Here is a 26103-nt window from a genome sequence, read left to right on the forward strand (position 1 = left end):
TGTTTCCGCTGCAAAAATGATATTTAAATTTATATTTAACAATTTAATTAGATTAGGGACCATGCGCGGTATATCATTTACCGTATGGGTGGTGGAAATTAATTAGGTGTAGAAATAGTTGAGCAATATCTTCTAGATATGGTGTTGTCAGTACCTAATTGTAAATCTAAAAGTTAAAATGAGAATCTGCAATTTCTCGTCAATTTCTTCATACCATTGTTCCTTTACAACATCGCGAAAAAGGTTTGCAATAACGAATCCAAATAGGATTGGAGCATCATGCACTACTACAACTCATCACAAATGGAACGTCTCCAAAGATCTTACATCAAATTTGGAGGGACACAACTCTTCGGTGATGTTTCCTCCAGTCTCGTATTTTTATTTCATCATATATTTATATCACGCATTCATATTTAGCATTCTCTGTTGAACATTTCTCTCTCTCTTTTTTTAAAAAGCGAAATTGCAATCGCAATTGCATGTGTGTAGGAGAAGTTGTGGGTGGACTACAAGGAAAAAATGGGAGAGATTAAGCAACTATTATTGCAACATTCGAATCTTGATGAAGAGATGAATGGAAAGGAGAGTTTAATTTTGGTGGATGCAATTCAAAGGGTGGGAATGGAACATCATTTTGATGAGGAGATTGAGATGATTCTTGGACGACTGTATTATTCCACCAACAACTTTGATTTTATTCATCATGATTTATATTATGTTTCTTTGCATTTCCGATTACTCAGAAATCAAGGATACTATGTTCCACCAGGTAACGAAATTGTTGCCATGCAAATTTAGAATTTTATTGGGTTTTTTTTTTTCGATATTTAAGGTATTTTTTGATGATTTAGTCAGCTTGGCTACTCATCTAAAGTACTCATGCTAATCAAATCACTCAAAACATTTGCCAAATAAATACTATGTTACTATTACCACAAAATAAATAAATTAATATTCTCTTCATCCCCTAAATAATTTCCTAACTTTCCTTTTTGGATCATTCCCTAAAAAACTTCTCTTTCTATTTTTGAACTATACTTCACCATTAATAATACCTCATTTACCTTTATTTTTCACATTTTCACTACTCTCAATCTCTCATTTACCCTTGATTTTCACTTTTTCACTGTGCCCCTTATTTTTAGGAAGTTATTGGGGGGGGGGGGGGGGGACGAAGGGAATATATGTTAATATAATAAAAGTGTTTTGATATACCTATATTATCCTTAAGCATTTTAATTTCTTAGAATACTTAAGTTTACATGCATTTATTTACGTTCTATTATATAATCTTTTTGTATTTGAATTATTTTAAAAACTTTAATAAAAGTTATCTATTTTACATATAATTTTTACATTACATACATGGCACGTTCTATTTATATACGGTATGAAATCATCACACCGTGTATAGTGTACAATATACTCCTTTCATCCGCCATAGCATAGAACTTTTGCCATTGAAGTCCGTTAAAAGTATAACACTTTCTCTTTTAGGGCATGACTTCACCATCAACCCTTACTATTTATTAAAAAAAAAAAAATCAACTCTATCTCGCACTTAATTCAACCCAAACACTCATTTTATATATGGTAGGACAATTTATCTATTAAAAATACATCCATTATTTTTTTTTATTAAAAATCATGTCCAGCCAAAGTGTTAGACGGAGGGAGTACATGAATACGAACTCAAAACGTGTGGGTCAATATTCATTGCAGATGCGTTGAGTGTTTTCAAGGCAGATGATGGGAAATTCAAAGAGAAATTAAGGCAAGATATTGGAGGATTAATGGAACTGCATGAAGCTGCCCAACTAGGTTTGCGTGATGAAGTCATAATTGATGAAGTAGAAGAATTCAGCAGACTGAATCTGAATAAGTGGTTGGAGAAAATGAATGATGATGATCTGCATAAAATGGTTGTCAAGAATTCATTGAGACAGCCTCAACACAAAAACATAGCAAGATTGACTGCAAGAAATTACATTGAAGGAGTTTGTGTCAAAGGTTGTAAGAAGGGATGGGAAAAGACACTGTTTGAGGTAGCTAAAATGGATTTTCTCATCGGCGATTTGCTGCATCAAGATGAATTACTACAAATTTCCAAGTATGTGCCCTCACTATCATATTTTTTTCTTCATCCTCCTCATATTTGATTCTAATTCACATTATTCACAATATAAATACACATTTTGTGTGTTTGGTGAAAGAGAGAGCCCATTTGTTAGAATTATATATTGTAACAAAAAATATATACTATTTTCAGCCCTTCGATCGTAAGAATTTACAAAGAATTCGTGACTTCATGGGTGGTTTTAACTCAAATCATTTTTTGCAACGAATTTATAATGTTTCATCACGAATTCATAATGGAATTATTCATATATAGGTGGTGTGACAATGTTGGTATATGTGAGAAATTAGAACGTGCGAGAAGGCAACCAGTGAAGTGGTACACATGGGCTATGGCTAGTCTAATCAACAATCCAAGCTTGCGACTGCAAAGAATAGAGCTCACAAAGGCCATTGCATTTATTTACCTAATTGATGATATCTTCGACCTATATGGAACAATCGATGATCTAACTCTCTACACACAAGCCATAAACAGGTATCACTTATTTACATATATGATATTAATTTTGCAATTGCTTTTCACTCAAAAAAATATAAAAATGCAGGTGGGAGTATGATGCAATCATCACCTTACCAGAATACATGAGAAATAGTTACAAAAACCTTCTCGATACCATCAACGGTATAGCCCAAAAGGTCGAGCAAAAATACGCTACTAATCCTATTGATTCTCTTAAAGCAACGGTAAGAGCAACATTGCAACAAATCATAATCAAATATTCAAATTCAAATTCAATCCGAGTAAATCTAATTATGAATCATAATACCTCAAGGAGAAATAGTAAAGTGGCGTTTAGATAGTAAAATAAAATGAAAAATAGTGGGATCAAGTATTGATTATATATTACACACAGTGGGGGAGTTTATCTCAAGCAATGCTAGTGGAAGCAAGATGGTTTAGATCAAGAGAGCTGCCTACAGCAAAAGAGTATTTGGAAAATGGGAAAGTAAGTTCAGGAATTCACATTGTTATGGTCCACTTATTCTATCTTTTAGGTCTTGGAAGAAAGCAACACCCTATCAACTTAAATGACACTTGTACCCTCACCTCGACCGTTGCTACTATTCTTCGTCTCTACGATGACTTAGGGAGTGCTAAGGTAATTTTACTTCCTCCTTAAAGTGTTTTCATTCTCATCAAAAAATAAGTTGATACAAAATCCAAATTTGATCTAGTTATATATGCAACAGGACGAGCACCAAGATGGTTCAGATGGTTCGTACATAAAATATTGCATGAATGAAGAAGCGGACTTGTCCGAGAAGGAAGCACGAAGACGTGTGGAGGACATGCTGTCAAACCAATGGAAAGTCATAAACGAGGAATGTTTACTACGTCTGAATCACTCCTCAGTCTCATGTTTCAGAAGGGGTTCTCTCAATTTGGCAAGAATGGTACCTCTAATGTACACTTATGATGAAAATCAAGGGCTCCCACTCCTCAAAGAACATATCAATAATACTAAGCTGTTCAACTAATACCGAGACCCTCTAAATAGTAGGACTGAGTCTAGCAACTCCTCTACTAACTATGTCATTAGCAAATAGTAAAATGTATCATCACTACTAAAATGTTCAATTGAGAGCATACGTATCAATAAACTCAAGAACAAAATATGTCCTCGGCACATATGATCTATAGTCGTAAACAAGGCAAAATATTCATTTGACCAATAGTGCGATGAAATGTCCTACAACATGGGAGGAATTGAGAAAACAAAACCTACTTCTTTGAGGTCTTCTTCTTGGGGCCAGAACTAGCAGGCTGTGGCTTCGGGTGCTTCTCAGCCTCACTTGGGTCTAACCAATTGAGGGAGTGGCGGTTGAACAAGGGCCAGTTGGGAACTGTAAGCAGAGACGTCAACACCACACCAGCTGCATAGATCAGCATCATCATCTGAAATGACCCCAACACATAGCCCGTGATGAAGGCCACCACAGCAAAACACACCAACAACACCTGCATCAGGTGCTCTGCTAGCTTCTGCCCTTGCCAATCCATCTACACACATTCACATCCATCAATGCCACAATTGTAAGACTCCAAGGCAGAGATCAACATCAAAGGCGACTAGCCTCCTATCTATCTATCTAAAAGGCCACACAATCTTCACTTCCAAGACTTGTAAGAAATTTATAAATAAATGAGATAAGTAAACGAATACTATTATATATTCCAGCAAAGATCAAGACAGTTTTCAGTAAATTCATTCATAATCTTAAGCTAATTCTCTTGTTTGTTGAAAAATAAACATAGTGGTGACAAACAAGGATCAACATAATCAAATGGGATCACATAAGACTCTCTTTACAATGTTTTTATTGGGATGTTTCTAACTAATGGTAACACACAGGATCAACATAATCAAATCTGATCACATAAGAAAGACTCTTCATCCACCATGACGTGCATTTCTCATTGTTCCCAAGTTCATAACACTTTTCATGTTATTAGTTATTATGCAACTTAGAGTTCAAATAATTTTATGCAACATGTTATGTGAACAGAGGCACCGCTCATCACCTACTGAGCAGACAATTTATTAGACATGAGCTGAGAGTACTTAAATTAAATTCAATACAGAAATAGGAAAGGCAAATATGAAAACACTGATCACATTGTAAAAATGAACATGGCTCATGCCTTTTGGACACGGAGATTAAGAAAAATAAAATTAGGGAAATTAGGGAGTTCAATGAATTGTTTAAGGATTATTCGTGGCACATGCCTCCGTCCCAAATTTCACCCAATTTTACAAATTTCAGATTTCCAAATTTTCAAGTATTTCCAGAATCAGAAATCATTTAATGAACAACAATTTTCTACACAAGATTTGTCCAATTGCTGAAATAAAATCGAAACAAAATTTTCTACACAAATTGTTGTTCATCACCATTTATACAAAAAATCGAAACAAAATCAAAGCAAAAAATACAAATCCACCGCATCATTCCAAATCACCACCAGCAGAAGATATCTGCCGCATCATTCCAAAATACAAAAATCGAAACAAAATCAAAACAAAGAGATATGCCCAGTTATTAGCGGTGGCTACAGATTAGCTTCAGATCTACAGATTCACTTCAGAACTGGTCGCCGTGCAGGGAAGGGAAGGGGGAGGAAAGAGAGAGAGAGGCTCACCGTGGTGGGAAGGGAAAGGGGGAGAAGAGAGAGAGAGGCGGTGGAGGCGGTCGCCGGTGACGAGGCTGGATATCTTCCGGCGAGGTGGCGGATCCAGGAGCAGCGCGAGGCGGCGCTAGGTGGAAGAAATGGAGTCTGTGGAGCGTGTAAATAGAAAATTAAAATCTCCCTCAAAAAAAAAAAAGAAGAAGAAGAAGAACTGAAATTTGGTTGTCTTCTTGGAGCGTGTAAAAAAAAGAAGAAATGCAATTAATATCCTAATAAACTATTCATTGATCCTAGTAAACTATTCGAATCAAATAATCTGGTTTATTGTCTTATTTTAACATTTACAATCAAAGACAACCAATTAACAAAAGATCATTCTTACACCTGAATGCAGAATGAAATCGTCACACACAGAAATTATATAAGATAGATTTTTATTAAGATACTCAAAAGCTCGACTGCTACATAAGAATTTAACGCAAAAATTAGGCATAAACTTCAACAACAAATCAAAAGAAAAAAACAATTCTTTTCTGGCCTCGACGCAACTCCACATAAATAGAAAGATCCAACAATTTAAAGCATCAAACATGAATCGGCGAAAGCGAGGGCTGGGCTAAGGTTTCAGTGTGTTTGAGTTTGGGAATTGGGAGGGATTGCAGAAAGGATTCACAATCGAAGATGTGAGATCAGATAGAACAGCTCAATCAAAATTCGCATTCGATCATACACAACCGAAACTCGAACACAGATAATGTGTGTGTGTGTGTGTGTGTGAAGGTTCACTCACCGGAGAAAATGAGAATGTAACGACTTTGACTTGAAGTTGAAGTCTTGAAGAGACGATGCAGCTGCAGCTGCAGTTATATTTAAACTGGATTAATGTTGGGCCTTCGAATTGGGCTATTGCATATTTATTTAGCCTCTTTAAAAAGATTGATTATATTAAACCCAGATTTGCATATGAGATTCTAATATTTATTGAATATTGACTGAATGATCAAAAGTCGTTTTTATAATTACTACATATTATTCCCTAATTTGGATCGAATATGACTGGACCAAAATTTTAGTTTGATTGGCTAAAATGCTCTTATGTTGAGATTCATACAATATTTTTTTTTGGGGGGGATAGAGAATCATGCAAAATGAGACTGTAAGCAATTGGTGATTTGAGTAACTAATTACTCGAATCGATTACTTAGATGTCGATATTGCATTTCTCACTATTGCAATTACTTTTTTTCTAAGGTATATTTACACATGATCGAAAAATACAAAAGAAAAATATGGTGGCAACAATTTGATTTGATTCATAGATACTATCACTCAATACAAAATAAAGGAAACGATTTGATTTTGATGGCACAAATTTTAATCAAATATTAGCTGAGTGTGAATCATACTAGTATTAGAGTTAATATGTTGTGTTTACAATGGTTAGGAACTTAGAAACCAATTCATCTGTGGTATAGGATTAGATTTGAACCATAAAAATGATATATCAATATGTGATAAAAGGAAGCGAATATGAACACAACCTACAAAATAAGTGGGAAAAAATCATTGATGAATCGAGGGCAAAGGAGATCGAGTAAGAAGTCTAAGAAGAAATCTACTATTTAGGATCCAAAATACATATCCAAGCACATACGATAATTTCGATTAATCTCCAAAATCCAAACATAGTTCAAAACAAAGTGGACTAAAAAACAACTTTCAAAACTTGAACTACTATATGATCCAACAAATAGCCAATTGCTCAAGACTTCCTCGGTTTGCTCGTCGCCAACTGCGACTCGGGCTGTAAAGAAACAAGAAACAACATTCTCGGTCAGGACTCAATCAAATGAAGTACAATATAAATCAATAAATAGAGCTGGATATTTAAAACTTCAAAAAGTATCAATTTGTTACCTCCTTTTTCACAGGCTCTTCCTTTTCTGACAAAATCAACTCAATATGGCAAGGTGACGACATGTAGGCTGAGAATAAGGTCGCATTAGTTCATCCACAAAGTTATGAAAAGAAAATACTAGAATGATATGAAACATACGGTTAATCCTTCCATGGGCACGATACGTGCGGCGCCTTTGCTTCTGGGCCTGGTTAACCTGAATGTGAGAAATGAATAGTGCATCCACATCCAAACCTTTCACCTGTGTCAAAACCAATAATCAGACATGCAAAAGAAAAGGAAGACCTCAGGTATAATAACTAAAGAAACAGGATACATACCTCAGCATTACTTTCGGCATTCTTGAGCAAGTCCAAGATGAACTTGGCAGATTTCACTGGCCAGCGACCTTGTCCGTTAGAGTGTCTGTTCTTGGCCTGAGCAGTTCGCCCAACACCACCACAGAAACGAGTGAAAGGTATGGCCTGTTTGTGGGCAAGCACATCCTCCAAGTACCTCTTGGCCTTGCCCAAAGGCAACTTCCCGATGGCGTGCGCTGTCTCCCTAGTGTTCTGATAAAATAAAATTTTCATACTTAAGTATAACATCACGAAATATAGCATTCAATTTAAAATCAGAACAGAATCATTTATTAGACAATTAGGCAAGCAAAAGAGAATCCATAAAAGTTGTAAACAAATATGAAACATAACTGACAGCAATACATAACTCAACATAAATTGACTTCAATCATCACAAATGTAGCATTGTTTACTGAACCATCAAATCATAGGAAAAAATCAAGTGGTTCACCCAATAACATTGCACGACTTCTATTCCTGAAGTTTACGAGAGACCTATTCACAAATGGCAACAGATCCCTGCTTTTTTACATCAGGTTGAACATATGACAGCACATAAAAGCTCACGGTCGACACGACTTTATTTATTACATCAAACGAACAAGGTGGCAGACACAGAAAATGAAAGCACTATAGATGTAGCATTGTTTACTGAACCATCATTCATCTGAAAACATAAAGTGGTTCACCCAATAACATTGCACAACTATTATCCCTGACGTTTACGAGAGACCAATTCACAAATGGCAACAGATCCCTGCTTTTATCATCAGGTTATGTTGCTCGGACTCGGGTGCGGGTGTCGGACACGGGTGCGGGATATGTGTCGGACTCTTAATTTTTCTAAACTTAAGATACGTGGACACGGCTAAAAAGGATCCGAAATTAGGACACGGGTGTGGGGATACGTTTGATAAATAAAAAGATAATTCTTTAGTAGACAATAGAAAAACATTTTATAGATAATAATTTGCAAGAAAATACATAAATACATCATCAAACTATAAAATAACGAGCTTTATCAGCAGATAGTCCTTCTATTCTAAATCACTAAAGCTGGATAAATTGGCGGCTTTGGGATAGCTAAGGTAAGTGCCGAACTGACTTCTAGAATTTAGATAATGGGTAATTCACTAATTTGTATATAAATTAATATTTAATAGATTAGTAGATATAGTACTAGAATATCCTAATATTTTAGAATAAATGATATACAGCTGTATACCTCCTGCACACCACACTAATTTGCCTCACACTTAATTAATAATATTTTATTAGAATAGTGATAGACAACTGTACTGTTTTATCACATTCACTTTTGCCTTAGTTCACCTTCTTCACCACAGAGAAAAAAAATTACTCTCTCCTTTCCACCGCCGAGTCCGCACAAAATATGAAGAACCCGGTGGATATTCCGCACCCGGATCCGTGTCGTACCCGAAGGACACGGGTACTCTCCCATTTTAGGAGAGTCCGAGCAACATCTAAACTACACAATACATTACATTACATAGAAATAATTTTTGAACCCTAAAACTAGACTAAAATGGGCGTCACTAATAAACATTAAGATAGAATTAGTTAAATTAAACTGAACACAAGTCTAAAAACATGGATTAATTTATAGTGTAAAATAAAAAATAACGGCCAATCAAAAAAAGTGTTAAGCTTGTTAATCATTAAAACAAGCTCAGTATAATGAAATAAAATTCATGAATTTACCTTGAAATGAACTCTGAGATCAGATCCCCTAGCCTTACAAGCTGCAACAACATACAAACAAAACCAAATCAGCAAACAAGACAGATAAAACGACGAACAGAATAAATCATCACAAAACATAAACCTACATTTAGTGATGTTATCGGGCTCTCTCGAGTATTTCACCTGTAGAATTCGCAGCATAAATTAAATTAAAAGTTCAAAATTCGCAAATGTGTATGGATAAATTTATGCGACTGAGAGAAGATGAAAGATACCATTGCTGCTGCTGTTCTCTTCGGCAGTACTGCGGAAACTGATGGAAGTCGATTGAAGAGAAAGAGAAGGGTTGGTGCAGAAGATTTTATAGTAAAACCCTAATACTCAATGGCTTCATGGGCTGGGCTTCACCTTTATGGGTCTCAATTTTTTATAATTGTGAGGTAGAATGGTCGGCCCATAAATGAACATAGTAGATTATTTCGCAAAAACTTGTGTGCAACAGCCAACAACGTAGAGAAAAAACAATACCAAATTCATTATCAACAACGATTTCGCACGCGCACACACAGAAATTAATTTCACAAACCAGTCACCAACCTGCGGAAGCTGCGGTGGGAAGAGAGAGAGAGAGAGCAACGAGGAACGAGAGAGAGCGAGCAGGATAAAAGAAGTTCAGCTTCAGCTGCTCCAGCCACTTCCCTTCCTTCCTTGCTCGGTGGACTATAGCTGTTCGGTTCGGCTTTAGCTGTTCCTTCTTTTCAAAATTGCAGATTGCAGCGCTATGGATTAGGGATTTAATAATGGGGGTGGGGCTTTAGCTGTTCGGTTCGACTCCAGCTGCCCCGGCCACTCTCCTTCTTCCTTGTTCGGTCCGGCTTTAGCTGTTCCGGCAACTGCCCTTCCTTCCTTACAAAATTGCAGATTGCAGCGCTAGGGATTAGGGATTAATAATGGGGGATGGGGGAGGGAAGAAGTGGCTTTGGGCGCTAAGAGGCTAATAATAGAAAAAAGATCAACAGTATGGCGGCACGACGGGTGCGTGTAGCGGCGCGACGGCTGCCTGTGGCGGCGAGATTGATGGCGGCCGGCGGCGGTGGGGGGTCAAAGGAGGGAAGACTTTTTTTTCTTTTTGGTTGTTATTATAGTTCTCCCGCATCTGCTATTTCACTTAAACTAAATTAGATTATAATGACTACAATTTTTATGTTATCTTTTTTATATGTATATACTCCCTCCGTCCACCAATCAACTACCCATTTGCCTCTAAAATTTTGTCCACCAATTAACTACCTACTCTGCTTTTTGGACACATATACCCTCCCTTACTTTTTAAATTACTACACTTTACCAATTGGACCCACCACACTCCACCATTACTTGTCTACTTAATCTAATTTTGATGTTAATTAAATGGAGTAAGATATTTTAAATTTCCAGTTTATTTATTTTCCAATTTATTTATTTTCGAAATTTTCAGTATATATATATATATTTTTAATTTTCAGTTTATTTATTTATTTATTTTCTGAAAATTTTAATTCCAGTTTATTTATTTTCTGAATTTCCAGTTTATTTATTTTTCAATTTTCAGTTTATTTATTTTCTGAACTTTCAGTTTATTTTATTTTCTGAATTTACAGTTTATTTTATTTATTTTCGAACTTTAAGTTGATTTATTTTCTAAAAAAAATAATTTTCCAGATTTTAATTTATTTATTTATTTATTTTCGAATTTTAAGTTTATTTATTTATTTAATTCCAGTTTATTTATTTTCTAAATAAAATAATTTTCCAGATTTTAATTAATTTATTTATTTTCGAATTTTCAGTTTATTTATTTATTTATTTATTTATTTATTTTCAGTTTATTTATTTTCGAATTTTAAGTTTATTTATTTATTTCCAGTTTATTTATTTTTCAGTTTTTAGTTTATTTATTTATTTATTTTCTATTTATTTTAATTCCAGTTTATTTATTTATTTATTTATTTTCAGTTTATTTATTTTCTGAATTTTCAGTTTATTTATTTATTTTCGAATTTTTAGTTTATTTATTTATTTAATTCCAGTTTATTTATTTTCTGAATTTTCAGTTTATTTATTTATTTGTTTTCGTATTTTCAGTTTATTTATTTATTTATTTCCAGTTTATTTATTTTTTGAATTTTCAGTTTATTTATTTATTTATTTTCGAACTTTAAGTTTATTTATTTTCTAAAAAAATTATTTTCCAGTTTTTAATTTATTTATTTATTTATTTTCGAATTTTCAGTTTATTTATTTATTTATTTATTTCCAGTTTATTTATTTTCTGAATTTTCAATTTATTTAATTAAAGAGTAAAAAAAGAAAGAAAGAAATAGCTTATAAAAAAAAGAACACTTTAATAAGTCAAGGCATAATGTATGTTAAATAGCTAATGAAAGATTAGTAAAAGTAATCAAAATATATTAACACTACCCTTTTAGTCTTTTACACCACTTTTACACCACCTTTTTCAGCTTTCTTAGTTTCCGTGCCGACCATCAAATGGGTAGTTGATTGGTGGACGGAGGGAGTATAAATTATGTTTTGATCTCAATAATATGATAATGAGTTTATTTTTCAATCTAAACATACTTAATTTGGTGCGTTTATTTTAATGAATAAATTTATCCATGAAAAATGATAGACAATAAAATTTTATGCCTTTAAATGTCTCATTTCTTTTTCTACATTTTACACAAAATTGAATTTCATCATTTTTTCTTCCTTATTTTCACTTTAAAGATTAATAATATTATTCCTCCAAAATGTATTATTTTTTATTTATTTTTAGAGGAAAATTTCATTCCCTCCGATTGAACATAAAGGCATCTATCTATCAATTCTATAAAGCAATACATATTAGACACACCACATTCATCCTCAATCCTAGGTGGCATCTTCTCCATTCACTATTCTTTGCTATCTTAATTCATTTATCCCACATTGAAAACATATCAAATTTTAGCAATTCATTACCTAAATAAAAGGTCATTCACATTCTTACATTAGTCATTCATTATTCCCACATTGATATTATATTTAACTTTATCATGGGAAAATTTGAATTACTACAAAATATAAATTTTTGTATCCACCAAGTGAATTAAAATTGTATGCTTGGTATATAACTATGACTTTCATTATAATACATTAAATAAATTAAATTCCTGCAAGATATGAATATAATAGGCTTCAAATGAAACATTTAAAATCTATATAGTAAGAAAATAATTACAAAAATAGTAATAATGAAAATACGTCACAATTAAATTTATAATTTTTTATTTTTATTCAACAAGAAAATTAGGCCCCGATTCAAAATTTTAGTAGACCTAATCATTTAAATATAACTTAATCAAAAGAACAATAACATTAAATTTCGATTTTACAAGAGAATATATTCATCCTCAATCATGGTTCAATCAATTAAGATGATGACTATTATTCTATAAAATTGAGTTATGAAAATGTGTATGTAGTATTCTATAGTTCAATCATTTTGAAAACTTTCTAATCTCCTTTATTCTCATTTTTTTCGCAAGTCACATCTCTTATCCCACATTGATTTTTAATCAAACTCCATCTTAACTAAAGCCTATATAAATACTTGTGTTTAGTATTTCATCCTTTATATATTCTCTTGTGAAATGGAAGTTTAATCTTATTGTTCTTTTGATTACGTTATCTAAATGATCAGGTCTACTCAAAGTTTGACATGGGATCTAAATGACACATTTAAAATCTATATAGTAAGAAAATAATTACAAAATAGTAATAATGAAAATACGTCACAATTAAATTTATAATTTTTATTTTTATTCATCAAGAAAATTAGGCCCCGCGTCAAAATTTTAGTAGACCTAATCATTTAGATATAACTTAATCAAAAGAACAATAACATTAAACTTCGATTTCACAAGAGAATATATTCATCCTCAATCATGGTTCAATCAATTAAGATGATGACTATTATTCTATAAAATTGAACTATGAAAATATGTATGTAGTATTCTATAGTTCAATCATTTTGAAAACTTTCTAATCTCTTTTATTCTCATTTTTTTCGCAAGTCACATCTCTTATCCCACATTGATTTTTAATCAAACTCCATCTTAACTAAAGCCTATATAAATACTTGTGTGTAGTATCTCATCCTTTATATATTCTCTTGTGAAATGGAAGTTTAATCTTATTGTTCTTTTGATTACGTTATCTAAATGATTAGGTCTACTCAAAAGTTTGACATGGGATCTAAATTTTTGATATGTTTAAATAAAAAAATTATAATTTAATTATGATGTATTTTCATTATTACTATTTTTGCAATTATTTTCTTACTATGTTATATTTTAAATGTGTGATTTCATATCTTGCAACAATTTAATTTATTTTCTCATATTTTATGTTATGGATGTATTTTAATGAAAGTCATAGTTATATACCAAACATACAATTTTAATTAACTTGGTGGAAATAAAAATTTATATTTTGTAGTAATTCAAAATTTTCCATGATAAAGTTTAATATAATATTAATGTGAGAATCTTCTTTATAATAGAAAAATGGTTTACTATGTGGCATATCTAGAATATCACCATTTCAAAAATTATCTATTATCTTTATTCTCATTTTTTTTCACAAGTTATCCCACATTGATTTTTAATCAAACTCCATCTTGATCACATACTATATAAATACTTGTGTAGTATTTCATTATGTATATATTTGCCCCATCAATTTAATTTGGTCAATTAACTTTTAGTTGACCAAATAGGTAGTTATATTTTTTATTAAAAAATAATTTAATTTATCTAGCATTATTTTGACCAATAATAAAATTTAGTCAATAATGTGAGTCCACGTATTAAAATAATGAATTAATAAATTTGATTTTTCTTACATTATTTATATTTTTATTAATTCTATAATTCAATATTTAGCGTTATGATATTTTAAAAAGTGTAAAATCTATATAAAAACATATTTATAAAAATAAAATTATGCAATTTGAATTTCATAATGATTTTCATGACACTTTTTTTATTACATTTTAGAAAATGTAGAATCTTTGTAGAAAAAGTATATATTAAGATACTCCACATGTCTTATGACATTGGTACCTATTTATTCGCAAGTTCATATTGACTACAACCTATATAATATTTGTATGTGGTATCTCATCTTTTATATATTTGCAACGCCAATTTAATTTCGTCAATTAACTTTCAGTTTTCCAAATAAATAGTTATATTCATATTAAAAATTAATTCAATTTATCTAATATTACTTTGGCTATAATTATATTTAATGAATAATGTGAGTTGATATATTAAAATAATGACGTAATACATTGCATTTTTCATATGTTATTTATATTTGTTAAATAGTTATATTTAAAAAAGATCAAATAATTTAGCTTTGCTATTTCCTATAATATTAAATCAACCAACTATAGTACATTATTACTATTGAATTTTTAAAAACTAAATATGCTACTTAGTTTGATTGGATTAATTAATAATCGGATTGAAAAATTCAATTATTTGATATATGTTTAAGGAAAATGTAGTTTGGCGTAGATGTGAAAACTCTAAATTTTTAGTTATCTAATTCAATTTTAAAAAATGACGAGTTTACAACAATATTAACATTGAGAAAGCTGAAAATTATAATTGTGCGTTAAACATAAGATGATTTTCTAATCACTAACATTTATATAAATAAACTAAAATATAGTAATTTTGGCTTAATATATTTAAAACTAATTTATCTTGATATGTCTGCATAAGTTTTTTATTTATTCAACGTAGAAAATTGTCAATTGTACTAAATTAGTGATAATACAAATTGATTAATTTATTTATAAGCATTTTCGCTTGGTATATGTTTTTGTATAGCTCTAAACAAGATGATTCTTAAAATTCACTTTTGATCTTTCAAACTCCGGTTGAAAGATAATGTTAAAAAATCAGAGATGGTCTATCAAGCTTCATTTGAGATGTACTCAAAACTCAATTTTGACTCCAAACAATATAATGCTCATAAGTTATAAGTGCTTTGTCAAACTCCAAAGGAGATGATGTTTATAACTAAATTTTGGTCCTTTAAGATTCAAATAAGATAATTCTTAGTACTCATCTGTGGTCCTTCAAGCTCCAAATGACTGATGCTTAGAACTCAGCTTCAATCTATATCAAACTATGAACGAGATGATGCTTACAAGTCAATTATATAGTCTTTCAAGTTCTACACGAGATGATGCTTACAAGTCAGTTATAGTCTTACAAGTATTTTGGCTTCTAGCAATATGATGCTCACAAATTAGATATAGTTTGTCAAGTTCCAAACAAAATGATGTTCACAACTTAATTTCGGCCTTTGAAGCTTTAAATAAGATAATGGTTAGCACTCAGCTCCAACCTTTCAAGCTCCAAGTGAGTAATGCTTAGAACTAAGCTCTATCCATCAAACTATAAACGAGATGATGTTCACAAATCAGTTATGGTCTTTCAAGTTCCACACAAGAAGATGCTCACAAGTTAGTTATAGTCTTTCAAGCTTCGCACGAGATGATGCTCACAAATCAGTTATGGTCTTATGAGCTCCAAATGAGATGTTGCTTACAAGTTAAGTTTTATCTTTTCAAGAATAAGATGAGATGATACCCATAAGCCAAATCTCATATAACAAGCTTCAAAAAAGATAATGATTAGAAGTTCAATGTACAAAGTTTAATGTGATATTTCAAGCTACAGATAAGATGATGTTCAAAAGTTTTGTAAGGTTCCGATGAGATGATATTCATATATAAGACATGGTCTTAAATTTTGTCTATCAATTTATAAAAATTACACTCCTGAAAATTAGTAATTTTTTTTTTATGTATAATTAACAAAAAAATACGATGTGTCAATTCTTCATCATATATTATGTCAAATAGACCTAAATCTTTTTCTTATTATTTTTTAAAATCGTCAAGCTTACATCAACTTTTTATGAAATTTCATCAAATAATGTATAAAAAGACAATCTATTTTAACTCTCAATAAGAACTATAACTAGCCAAAAGGCTTGATCTATACTAGCAATTTATTTTGATAAAATAAAATTAAAATTTTAAATAATTTATATAAAAATTATTTATATGTTGTAATAAAAAAAATGTACAATAATAATTACAACATAAAGTGGCTCCCCGTCGAATTTCGACGGGTTACACACTAGTTTCCTTATATGAGCACAAGTATTATCCTGCATTATACATTTTGAGACGTATCAAATTTTTAGGTAACACATTTGAATTTAGTTGATTATTCAAGGAAATTATTCCATATTTTCATACTCCAATTCCTTAAGATTTTGTCACATTGACTGTGACATAAATACATTGGTTATTTACTTCGTCAAAATAAGCTCGATCTACTGGAAAACTAAAATAAAAAAGATACTTGACATCGTTAAATGAAGATTATGGGTTCTTTATAATAAGATATTAATGTTTAAAAAATTAACCATTGCTTATAATATTAATGGTAACGATCAGTATTATACTTTTCATCTATCGTTGTAGTCAACACTTAAAACTTCAAATTCTTTTGATAATTGTTTCCGTTACTTACTAAAAAGAGTAGGAGTTATATAATGCCCAAAAACTTTCACTACATCAAAAGAAAGAATTTCAACCAAGATGTTTCTTCAATCAATCAATTATGATCACTGGAAAAATAGTTTCAAATTTCAATCAGTATGTAAATCCATATTAAAGAGACTAGCCAAGTAAATTATACACAAAGTAAGGAAAAAATTAGGCGAAGAAGAAAGAGATGCATGGGATTAGAAGGTATAGGAAGACAAGAAACTTGTGAAGGCAGTGACATCCATCCAACTTGGAAAAAGGCCTTTCAATTTCGTCGTTTGCTCGGTTAAATGCAGGTCCACCACAGCAACATCGAGCCTCAGACGTTCCGATGTGTTGGCCTGCACAACGGAAGCATGCCAGTTGCATCAAGGTTTCAGAAACTAGATTAAGATTGTCTGAAGATGCAAGGAATCTCTTCATCAGAAGCCATGATCAATTGTGAGATAGTTTGATTACCTCCAACCAGAATGTCCAATTCTCGTGGCCTGTGCCGCTCAGTCTGCAAATGTATGATGGTGGCCCGTTGCCAATTCTAACGGTAGCTGTCAAAAGTTCGAACAGATATTAGCCTACGACATAGAAAATGACGTTGGGATTGGGACAAAGGAATTCAAATCAACCTGGAACTATGTTATTTGCAAATGACCAATTTGATAACGGTCCTGTAATGTTGAGGACTGCAACCCACACCTCCTTCAAGGAACTGCATGAGGGAGTCAAACGCAGTATTTCATCGTATTAAGAAGAATCCAGGAAGCAAGCCGTCCGACAAAGGACTCTATCAAATACATATCAGCGGAGAATTTTAGAAAGCATACCCTAACGAGAACTCCAAGTTGACTCTCCGAGATCCCTCAGTCGAGATGCTAGGGGATATGTGAGACGTCACAAGTGGAAATTTTGAGTATTCTTTCAAGATTTCTTCATTCGTTGTGGGAAACTTCAGGCTTCTTGAAAACAAAGCATTAATGGGAAAAATTCCCTGTAAAAAAGAGAATTAGGATTTGTAATCAGTGTCCATTGTAATCATAGATTTAGAGGTACTTTTGCTAATCAAGCTCATATGGTGAGAAGCTAGCCATATTGGGACCATAAGGTACTATCAAGGCACTTGTTTTTTGCTATTCAATGTCAATAATAAGCAGTATGAGGCTAATGTTTAATTTTGATGCTGAATGTGTAAATTGCATGGCTTGACCAAGTATGGATTGTATCACAAACACTAGTATTTGTTCCAATGAGGTGTGAAATCCATGATAGTAATAACAGAAACTCTTTGTTGGCAATACCAAACTCGACAACCAAAAGATTCCTACAGGTAAGGACCTACTCCTGTCATGGAAACTCACAAAGCCTGAATTCATTTTCTTATTCATGTGATATCTTCATAAAAGATCGTGACAATTCACTAGGGTCAAACAGACGTGAAAAAAAGAACTTAAGAAATTACCGTCCATCTCTGAGTATCTGATTGAGTGACCGTGTCAAAACTTAATTCTTTATCACCATACAGTTCACTTGCCGCGTCAGGTGCATGATGGAAAACAAACATCAGGGAATTGGAGTCAACTACGGCAAAATCAAAACTAACTCCAGATACTTGATCTGCATCTGTCGAATGGATGAGAATAGCAGTCACAAATTTGATGTCATATTGGGTAGAACTAGAGTTGTCGCAGAGAGCAGTCAATAATTACCCACTTAAAAATAAAGGTGAATGCTAGCCTACACGCCCATTGTGGGCACATCCATGAGCACCTAGAGTATATTCATTTTGAAATAATGATGCATGCATCCAATACACTAGGTGTTCATGGAGGTGCACGTCAGGGTGTGTATGCTAACATTCCTTTGTAAATAAAATCATAGCTATTGTTCACTTTATCTCCAGGTCTCCCATTATTCAGTTCAATGACCAGACCTATAGTCCACTACTACATTAGCATCATTCAAATATGATAATATTGCAAGCAGTTTTCATGATCTTCATGAATTTATCAGAACTACTAACTGAATTAGCTGGCATTTCACATGAAGAACAGAGAGCTTATTAGCTATACAGCATGCACATATATAAAACTTTGATGCGACTGAATAGCCACACGACCAACTCATGTGACTGATAGTAACAACAGAACAGATGTGATAAAAGCATATAGAGTTAATAAGGAACATGGGTTGTCTAAATGTACCTATTGTCTGAATCGTATGCTGAAAAACAACCCTTTTTGGCGCATCGTTGCTATATGGAAAGAATTGTGATGATAAAGCCAACGCAAGAACACTTCCATGCAGCAAAACTTGGATAATTGGTGGTTTTGCCAACCATTTCCCAATAACAGGTATACAAGGGCCAAAACACCAGCCTGTCACTAATCCAACTATAGCGGCAACTATTGCATCAGGAACAAAATATCCTGAAATAATTGCTAATATGTGAGAGGATTACAAATACTTGTTTCAAATCCTACATGGGTTTTGGGATTTTTCAGTCTTAATTATGCAAGGACTACAATCACAATGATATTGCAGAAGATTAGAAATGCAAAGGATATCTCAGTAGATATAGCAATATAATGTTCCATCAGTAAATGCAACCAGCTCAAGGATCCAAACAAGTGCAATAGATTAGAAGAATGTTGATTTTGCAGTCTTCGAAGTACAAAAAAGCTGTATACCAACCATAAGGAGGTGGATGAGAGCCTGCCATGCCCATTTTTTCGATGACAAAGACAGCAAGAAATCCACCAAAGTATACAGAGTACATCAGGCAAGGTACCAAAGGGATCACATATGATGCTGCAGACCTGACAGACAGAAACATCTTGGTGAAAATACAAACCAACTAGTTATATACTGATATGGTTAAGTTTGGCTGAAATAAAGCTATCCTGCATAAGAAACTAGACCATGAAACACCAAAATGCTAGTACATTAAGTACGCCAAAAATACCATGACAAAAGGATTCTAGAATTGAAGAAAGAGTTATTTAAACTAGCACCTGAGAGATTGTTGACCAAATGTCTTTACCGATAGACGATAGGAGATCCAAGCTGGAAGCATAGAAACTGATACAAAGAATGTGATGAAACCCCCACTCAACCCCGATACAAGGCTTGCCTGTTTTCAGAATTTATGTGAACAATTTAAGTCTTAGGAAACTAATGCTGTTAGGAAAGTAAAAAGATATGCACCATCGATCCAACCATATACAAACTCCTAAACTGAGTAAGACAACGAATATTTTCACCTACCAAAGTCAAGAGGGTATAGAACCCAAATGCTCCCCAGAACCTTGCTTCATCATCCAATTCCTGCCAAAAAAAAAAAGAAAGAGAATTGAACTTCTATAGTTCAACATCGAGAAGTTAACAAAAGTAACATGAATCTATACATTAATTAAATGAGTTAAATTTAGTGGACGGTCTATTGTTAGGCGAAAGTCAAAATTTTCCTCAGTTAGACAAGTGTCAGATTGAGAAGATTAAGGACTTCTTTTAGGTATTGGAACTCATTAGTTGCCAAACTAGAAACTTGAAAGGAAGGTTGTATCCGATAGCTTTGGATTAGTGTAGGTCATAACCAGCAAGGATACAACATATAAACATCTCTAAAGTTTATAGAACAGTATACCAGAAGGAAAAAACATTTGTCCACCAAGATGAAAATAAGACTGTAACAGAAGCACACACCTCCCGTGATAATGAAAGAGCCAAAACATCTTGAGATAGAGGAAATTGCTTCCAAATAATTCTTGGAACCAACAGACCAACAATTGAGCATGGCACAAACATTAGAAACGCCAAAAATGGATTTGCAAACCTGTATAAACCCAAAAAAGAAAGGGTTAAAATTACCATTCCTCACAACAATGAACTATAGAGGGTATAGAGAAAGAAACAAAATAATGTTTTTTTTTCCTCCAAATACTAAATTCGATAAAATTGAAAAGAAAGATAGGTTAGCACATTGTCTTAGTGAGAACCATCAGAGAAAGGAAAGTTAAAAAGTAGACACACCAGTTCATGGAATGTCCAGAGAATAGTAACCGCAGAATAGATAAACAGATGGGCAGAAGTATGGCAAATATGATCCCACAGGTATGGAATAATAATCCTGCATAATTGTAAGTGAAGAAGTCATAGAAAAAGTAACAGAAAAGGACCAAGAGACTGGAGGCCAAGAACATAATCTTATATTGAACTTCACATTCATTACTTACCTTTCAAGAAGTCACAGTAGGAGTTAAAAGAAATGTATAAACTCCCAGTTGGCAAGCGCAATAACAGGGGCATTAGCAGGAACAAAGCAAACGGAATAGTGTGGTAAACCAGGGCTTGCTTTCTTGAGTAAAGGACCTGCAAAAGATTCATTTGTCAAGAACAAAGCCCTTTAATTGTTGTTCTAATAGAGATTCTCACTTTATTAAAGAAAATACGGGTCAAATAACTCATTGAAAAAGATTGTAGCATACCAAGAATTGTGCAAAGTAATCAAAATAGATAGGTCTTCCACCCTCACCCTTGGATTGGCTGGCAGAATCTCTCAAGGATTTTCTACCTTGGGCAGTTAATAAGTTAGAAGAATTGGCAAAAGCTTTCATTAAACTAAATAAATTGTCCCCACGTGCTTGCATGCTTCCTGGTCTAATCAACAGAAAAAAGATGTGCTAATTAGGCAGATACAAAAAAAAATTAAAAAGTAATGTACAGAAACTAAATTCGGTAATCTCTACCAAAATACCAATTGATGCATACAATAGTCTATCCACTGTATCATATGAGGTGTGGTAATAATAACCCCCAAGCACGAAGATGATATCCAAGCCAGGAATGTCACCATAATCAGTGGCAAACATTCTGTAGTCTGTGTCACCAGGAACTGCACCAAAAACATCCTGTGTCCATTAAAAAAGTTATCAATTAGAGAAATTTGATCTCTTACATAATTAGAGCTGAATAAATAAAATTTATTCCAAGGAAAGAGCCACACAGAGAGGGGGATTGAGAGATGTTAGTGGTCCAATAAACCTAATTCTCTGTGTTACAGCCACTAAGACAAAATGCATCACAAATTCAGAAAACCATGTATTAGTGCAATCAAGACCAAAGATATCTCCACATGGTAAAGGCATTTGACACTTCTATATCCCTGCTATCTATCTTCATTACAAAATCATTCACCCATAAAAATAAAGTTCAAAATAGCAATCATTTTTAATCTACAGAGAAAATAAACTAGGTCATATATAAGCCTTCTACTGGTAAATGAAGAAGAAAAGTAAAACCTGAGCTGCACTATTTGCCATTGGGTATATAGCTGACTGAGCATAAACAGATGAAGGCCAAGATCCCGGTCCAGATTGGCATACTAAATCTGTTCATTGAGAAATATAAACAAATCAACAAAGAGACTAGCTCGTGAAAACATTTAATGGCACGAATGAAAAGAATTTGCAGGCATGACACTTCAGAAAAATCTTCTTTTTAATACAGAAGAAAAGCAAAAATGATACCAAAGCCTCCTGTCCCAGATGCCTCAACATCGATAAAAGCTCCAACTGTATCACGCCATCTATGTGTTGTCATGAACCCATGTGAACCCTGAAATGTGAAACCAGCTATGCCTTATGATTATGATGTGAACCCACAATTAGTTCATCACAGGAACAATATTATCTTGTATTCATTACCACTAGTTTTATAACGAGATCCTATAATTTACTACTGCCCCAAAAAGACACAAGCAATTTAGTAATTATTGCATCAAGTTTATGCATGTCTTAATTAATCGAAGATTTGCAAAGTAAGATTGCACGGAAAACAGGTCCTCCTTTCTATTTGATAAGAATGTCATGCTGCCCCAAATAATAAACAAAAGAGCAATATATATTTTACTTATAGATGAATGAATACTAGTATAAAACTTCCATGACCGATGGAGCTCTAATGTATGTGTTCAAGCATTACATAACTTCCCCCTCTAACTGAATAATGACAATATCAATTACAAGTCAATAAAATAATCACTCGTGATTCTGAAAATTGATACTGGAATACCCAAACCACCAAATTGTCAAAGTACCACGCAAGGTATCGGATATTGTTAAAATATGAACTCTCACCAGCATAAACAATTCTTCTGCGCCATTAAATAAGAATATTATTGGCCGAGGAGGAATCCAGCCAGAATCAATACCCAGCCTTGCTACTTCAAGCAGTGATGCTGTGAAAAACGCAAACAAAATTGAAGCCAAAACTGCATGCATCATCTAAAAATTATATTATGCTACAACCTACCTACACATGAGCCACAATCTCCAGCTCCAGGAGAACCAGGTGGAGTATCAAAATGACCATTCAATAAAACTGACGGGTCACTTTCTTGAGAATCAACTGATGAAATCCTGCACGTAGATCCAAGTGAAGTTCATTTTCCAAGAGATTTAATATAATAACTAGTTGATAAAAGAACATATTCCGAAATACATCATAGCCTACCAGCACATAAACATATTGGTCACAGTGAGATATAGGGTTGTAAGAGAATCCCATGTTTTATTCAATTTGATCAACTCTTTTATTAAGATTTGCACTCGGAAAAAGAATCTAGATAAGAATGTGTATTTTGGTTCGAATATTTTGTGGATACAAGTACAAATATCATCATAATCAATTTAAATAGTACTTGAGTATTCAAATATTACATGTATGTATAGGGGTCTCAAATATCATCAAAATCTCAATACAGCAGCATTTCTGATACTACTGTAGTAGGGACATCAAGCTTGAGAGAGCTAACTAAATATGCTCATAGGAAATATACAAATAAACTACGAGAAGTACCTCATTACAATATTTGTATGATTTCTATAAGTTAGTGATAAACTATTTCCTAGAAACATCATATTGAAGGAGCCATTGACAACTGTTTCTTCAATCTCTATCCTGCAAAACAAAACCCAAATTCTGACAGTTAATTATAGGCACCCAAAACCTTGAAAGTGTTCCTACCTATGCAAAAATAAAGATATAGTGTGATATATATATATATATATATATATATATATATACACACACAAAATATATGAAAATGTGTGTATTACAAATGTGGATATATATATCTCAACCTAAGATTGGAGCCAGCTCGTTCTCTTATCAGTTCTAACTGCTTCTTAATATATGCTGCTGCCTGTGTCAGACCTGGAGTTCCCACCTACATCAGGCAATCATTATACAATCAAACGGCTCCACATATTGTATATGGACAAGAAAACTATTACAAAGATTGAATCTTTAGTTAGCTTGTCTCTCTCAAGAGCTCCCATCCCCCCCCTCCCACCCCCCCTACCCACCCAAAAAGAGCAATAAATAGCAACTAAAGCCAACAGCAGCGTCGAATTCGACTGAACATGATGATCAACAATCAATGCTGTAGAAAAATCTCACTGGTGAATTTTCATTCAGCTCGTGCTCCAGCAATAATTATCAAATAACCAAATAGCAAGTAAAGCCAACAGCAGTATCGAATTTGACTAAACATGATCAACAATTAAAACTGTAGAAAAATCACACTAGTGAACTTTCATTCAGCTCGTGCTCTAGGTATAATTTTCAAATTTTCAAAAAAACAAAAAAGAAGAAGAAGCAAAAAATAGCAAGTAAGGCCAACAGCAGCATTCAATTTAACTAAGCACGATCAACAATTAAAACTGTAAAAAAAATCAAACTAGTGCATTTTCATTCAGCTCGTGCTCCGGGAATAAATTTTCAAATATCCAAACAGACTGATTCACAAAAATTAGAAAAAAATTGGAGAACGTTAACAATCAATCCACTTCGAAGCTCAAGAAAGCTAGAGGCGAACCTGGCGGCCGCCAATCTCCTCTGCCAGCACGCGCACGTGCTCAATCGCTCTGGCCTCGGAGAACCGATCGAGCGGCGCGTCGGCGCCGAGAGGCGCGACGAACTTCATGTGGATGGCGGAGTAAGCTAAGTAAGATGACACTCCGTACAGAATCATCAGCGCGAAGAGGACTTTGAATCCGGCGAGGTCGCCGGAGCTCAGCCTCATTAACGACATCACAACGCCGCCGATTGCCGGAGCTGAGAGAGGTTTAACAATGGTTGCAGCAGTTGCAGTGTAGTGTTTTTAGTCAGACCGCTGATTTGTTGCTCCTCAAGCAATTCAATTCTAAATTTATTTAATTTAATTAGTTTAATGTACCTTTTTTTCGGCCCACCGTGGCCCATCTATTTCGAATTAATTATGCGAGTATAATTGTTGCTACATTATATCACTCTCAAAAACAATGTTACATTATTACATCACGATCATATCTTATGATCTTATCTAATATTCTAAGCCTTCTATAAATACTAGTGCGCAACCCGTCGAAATTCGACGGAAAATTATTTTAACTTATTATATAAATTATTTTAAAATTTATTTAATTTAAGATAATATAGTTGAAATTATATTAATTTGAATCATATTTCTCAATTAAATGTTAACCTTTTGTCAGAGTAATAAATATTCTTTTTATGTAGATTTTTATTTAATAATATTTTGAAAAAGGTATCGATATTGAATATTTTATTTCATCTGAGCATCATCTCGTCTGAACCTTGTAGAATCATATCATAATCTAAATTTCGGAAGACGACAACTTATAACGTTTGAACATCAGACTTTTGAGTATCATCTCGTCTAGACCGTAAAATACAAAAAATAAACTTTTATGCGTCAAGTTTTTTTAACATCACTATCTGGAGCTTTAAAAATCAAAGTTGACTTGTGAGATTGTATGATTTGGAGCTTCTAACATCATAACTAACTTGTAAACATCATTTTGTATGGAACTTGAAAAAATCTTGACAAACTTTTATGCATTATTAGTAGGGATGTCAATCCAACCCGAAACCCGTGGGCCGACCCGAATAACCCGACAAAATTAGAGGGTTAGGGCTGAAAAATTGCAACCCGATTACAAATCGGGCTAATCGGGCCAGCCCGTTCGGGCTGGCGGGTTGAAGCGGGCCAGCCCGTCGGGCTGCTGAATTTTTTATTAAAAAAAATCTAAATTAAAAATACTAAACTTCTAGGGTTTGCTTCAAGCCTTAAAATTGAAACTGAATTGCTTCAGCCTTCACGCGCCTCCACTCTTCCATTCTTCCTCAGTTCCTTGTTCCTTCAGCCACT

At 33.2% G+C, this 26103-nt stretch overlaps 4 protein-coding genes and 2 non-coding genes across 10 annotated transcripts; 1 reads left to right on the forward strand and 5 right to left on the reverse strand.

Annotated features, from left to right (window-relative positions):
* Positions 1–159: 159 nt before the first annotated feature.
* Positions 160–4145, forward strand: LOC131025409 ((3S,6E)-nerolidol synthase 1-like). Its single transcript, XM_057955157.1, has 7 exons — positions 160–355; positions 493–772; positions 1726–2113; positions 2396–2617; positions 2688–2826; positions 2997–3242; positions 3334–4145. Exons 1-7 carry the CDS (start codon positions 179–181, stop codon positions 3619–3621), a joined length of 1740 nt encoding a protein of 579 aa, XP_057811140.1. The 5' UTR covers positions 160–178; the 3' UTR covers positions 3622–4145.
* LOC131025410 (signal peptidase complex subunit 1-like) lies at positions 3680–6216 on the reverse strand. Of its 2 annotated transcripts, XM_057955159.1 has the most exons (3): positions 6063–6216; positions 5285–5419; positions 3680–4144 (listed from the first exon to the last, which is right to left on the reverse strand). In XM_057955159.1, the coding sequence occupies exon 3, from the start codon at positions 4142–4144 to the stop codon at positions 3866–3868; it is 279 nt and encodes a 92-aa protein (XP_057811142.1). In that variant the 5' UTR covers positions 5285–5419; positions 6063–6216; the 3' UTR covers positions 3680–3865. The 2 variants fall into 2 exon arrangements, with proteins under 2 accessions (XP_057811142.1, XP_057811141.1); XM_057955158.1 differs by lacking the exon at positions 5285–5419 and having other exon boundaries at positions 6063–6211.
* Positions 6217–6822: 606 nt separating this feature from the next.
* Positions 6823–10460, reverse strand: LOC131025411 (60S ribosomal protein L17-1-like). Of its 4 annotated transcripts, none has more exons than XM_057955162.1 (8): positions 9833–10460; positions 9511–9548; positions 9382–9418; positions 9254–9294; positions 7511–7741; positions 7329–7431; positions 7190–7257; positions 6823–7076 (listed from the first exon to the last, which is right to left on the reverse strand). In XM_057955162.1, exons 2-8 carry the CDS (start codon positions 9511–9513, stop codon positions 7035–7037), a joined length of 525 nt encoding a protein of 174 aa, XP_057811145.1. In that variant the 5' UTR covers positions 9514–9548; positions 9833–10460; the 3' UTR covers positions 6823–7034. The 4 variants fall into 4 exon arrangements, with proteins under 4 accessions (XP_057811145.1, XP_057811144.1, XP_057811146.1 ...); XM_057955161.1 differs by having other exon boundaries at positions 9511–9723; XM_057955163.1 differs by having other exon boundaries at positions 7190–7215; positions 9511–10460.
* LOC130987269 (small nucleolar RNA snoR74) lies at positions 7927–8060 on the reverse strand. Its single transcript, XR_009089659.1, has one exon. It is a non-coding gene; the product is annotated as a small nucleolar RNA snoR74 (small nucleolar RNA).
* On the reverse strand, positions 8166–8298 carry LOC130987270 (small nucleolar RNA snoR74). Its single transcript, XR_009089660.1, has one exon. It is a non-coding gene; the product is annotated as a small nucleolar RNA snoR74 (small nucleolar RNA).
* Positions 10461–16938: 6478 nt separating the features above from the next.
* Positions 16939–25092, reverse strand: LOC131025412 (uncharacterized). The gene is made up of 21 exons (XM_057955164.1): positions 24769–25092; positions 24032–24117; positions 23748–23849; positions 23202–23308; positions 23027–23127; positions 22418–22505; positions 22190–22278; positions 21660–21799; positions 21377–21548; positions 21125–21260; positions 20922–21018; positions 20595–20724; positions 20157–20216; positions 19904–20022; positions 19584–19708; positions 19094–19318; positions 18352–18512; positions 17720–17883; positions 17522–17604; positions 17358–17443; positions 16939–17239 (listed from the first exon to the last, which is right to left on the reverse strand). The coding sequence occupies exons 1-21, from the start codon at positions 24982–24984 to the stop codon at positions 17096–17098; spliced, it is 2631 nt and encodes an 876-aa protein (XP_057811147.1). The 5' UTR covers positions 24985–25092; the 3' UTR covers positions 16939–17095.
* Between the last annotated feature and the right edge of the window lie 1011 nt (positions 25093–26103).

Source organism: Salvia miltiorrhiza, chromosome 5 (assembly GCF_028751815.1).
Source record: "Salvia miltiorrhiza cultivar Shanhuang (shh) chromosome 5, IMPLAD_Smil_shh, whole genome shotgun sequence".
In the NCBI taxonomy this organism is placed as follows: Eukaryota; Viridiplantae; Streptophyta; class Magnoliopsida; order Lamiales; family Lamiaceae; genus Salvia; species Salvia miltiorrhiza.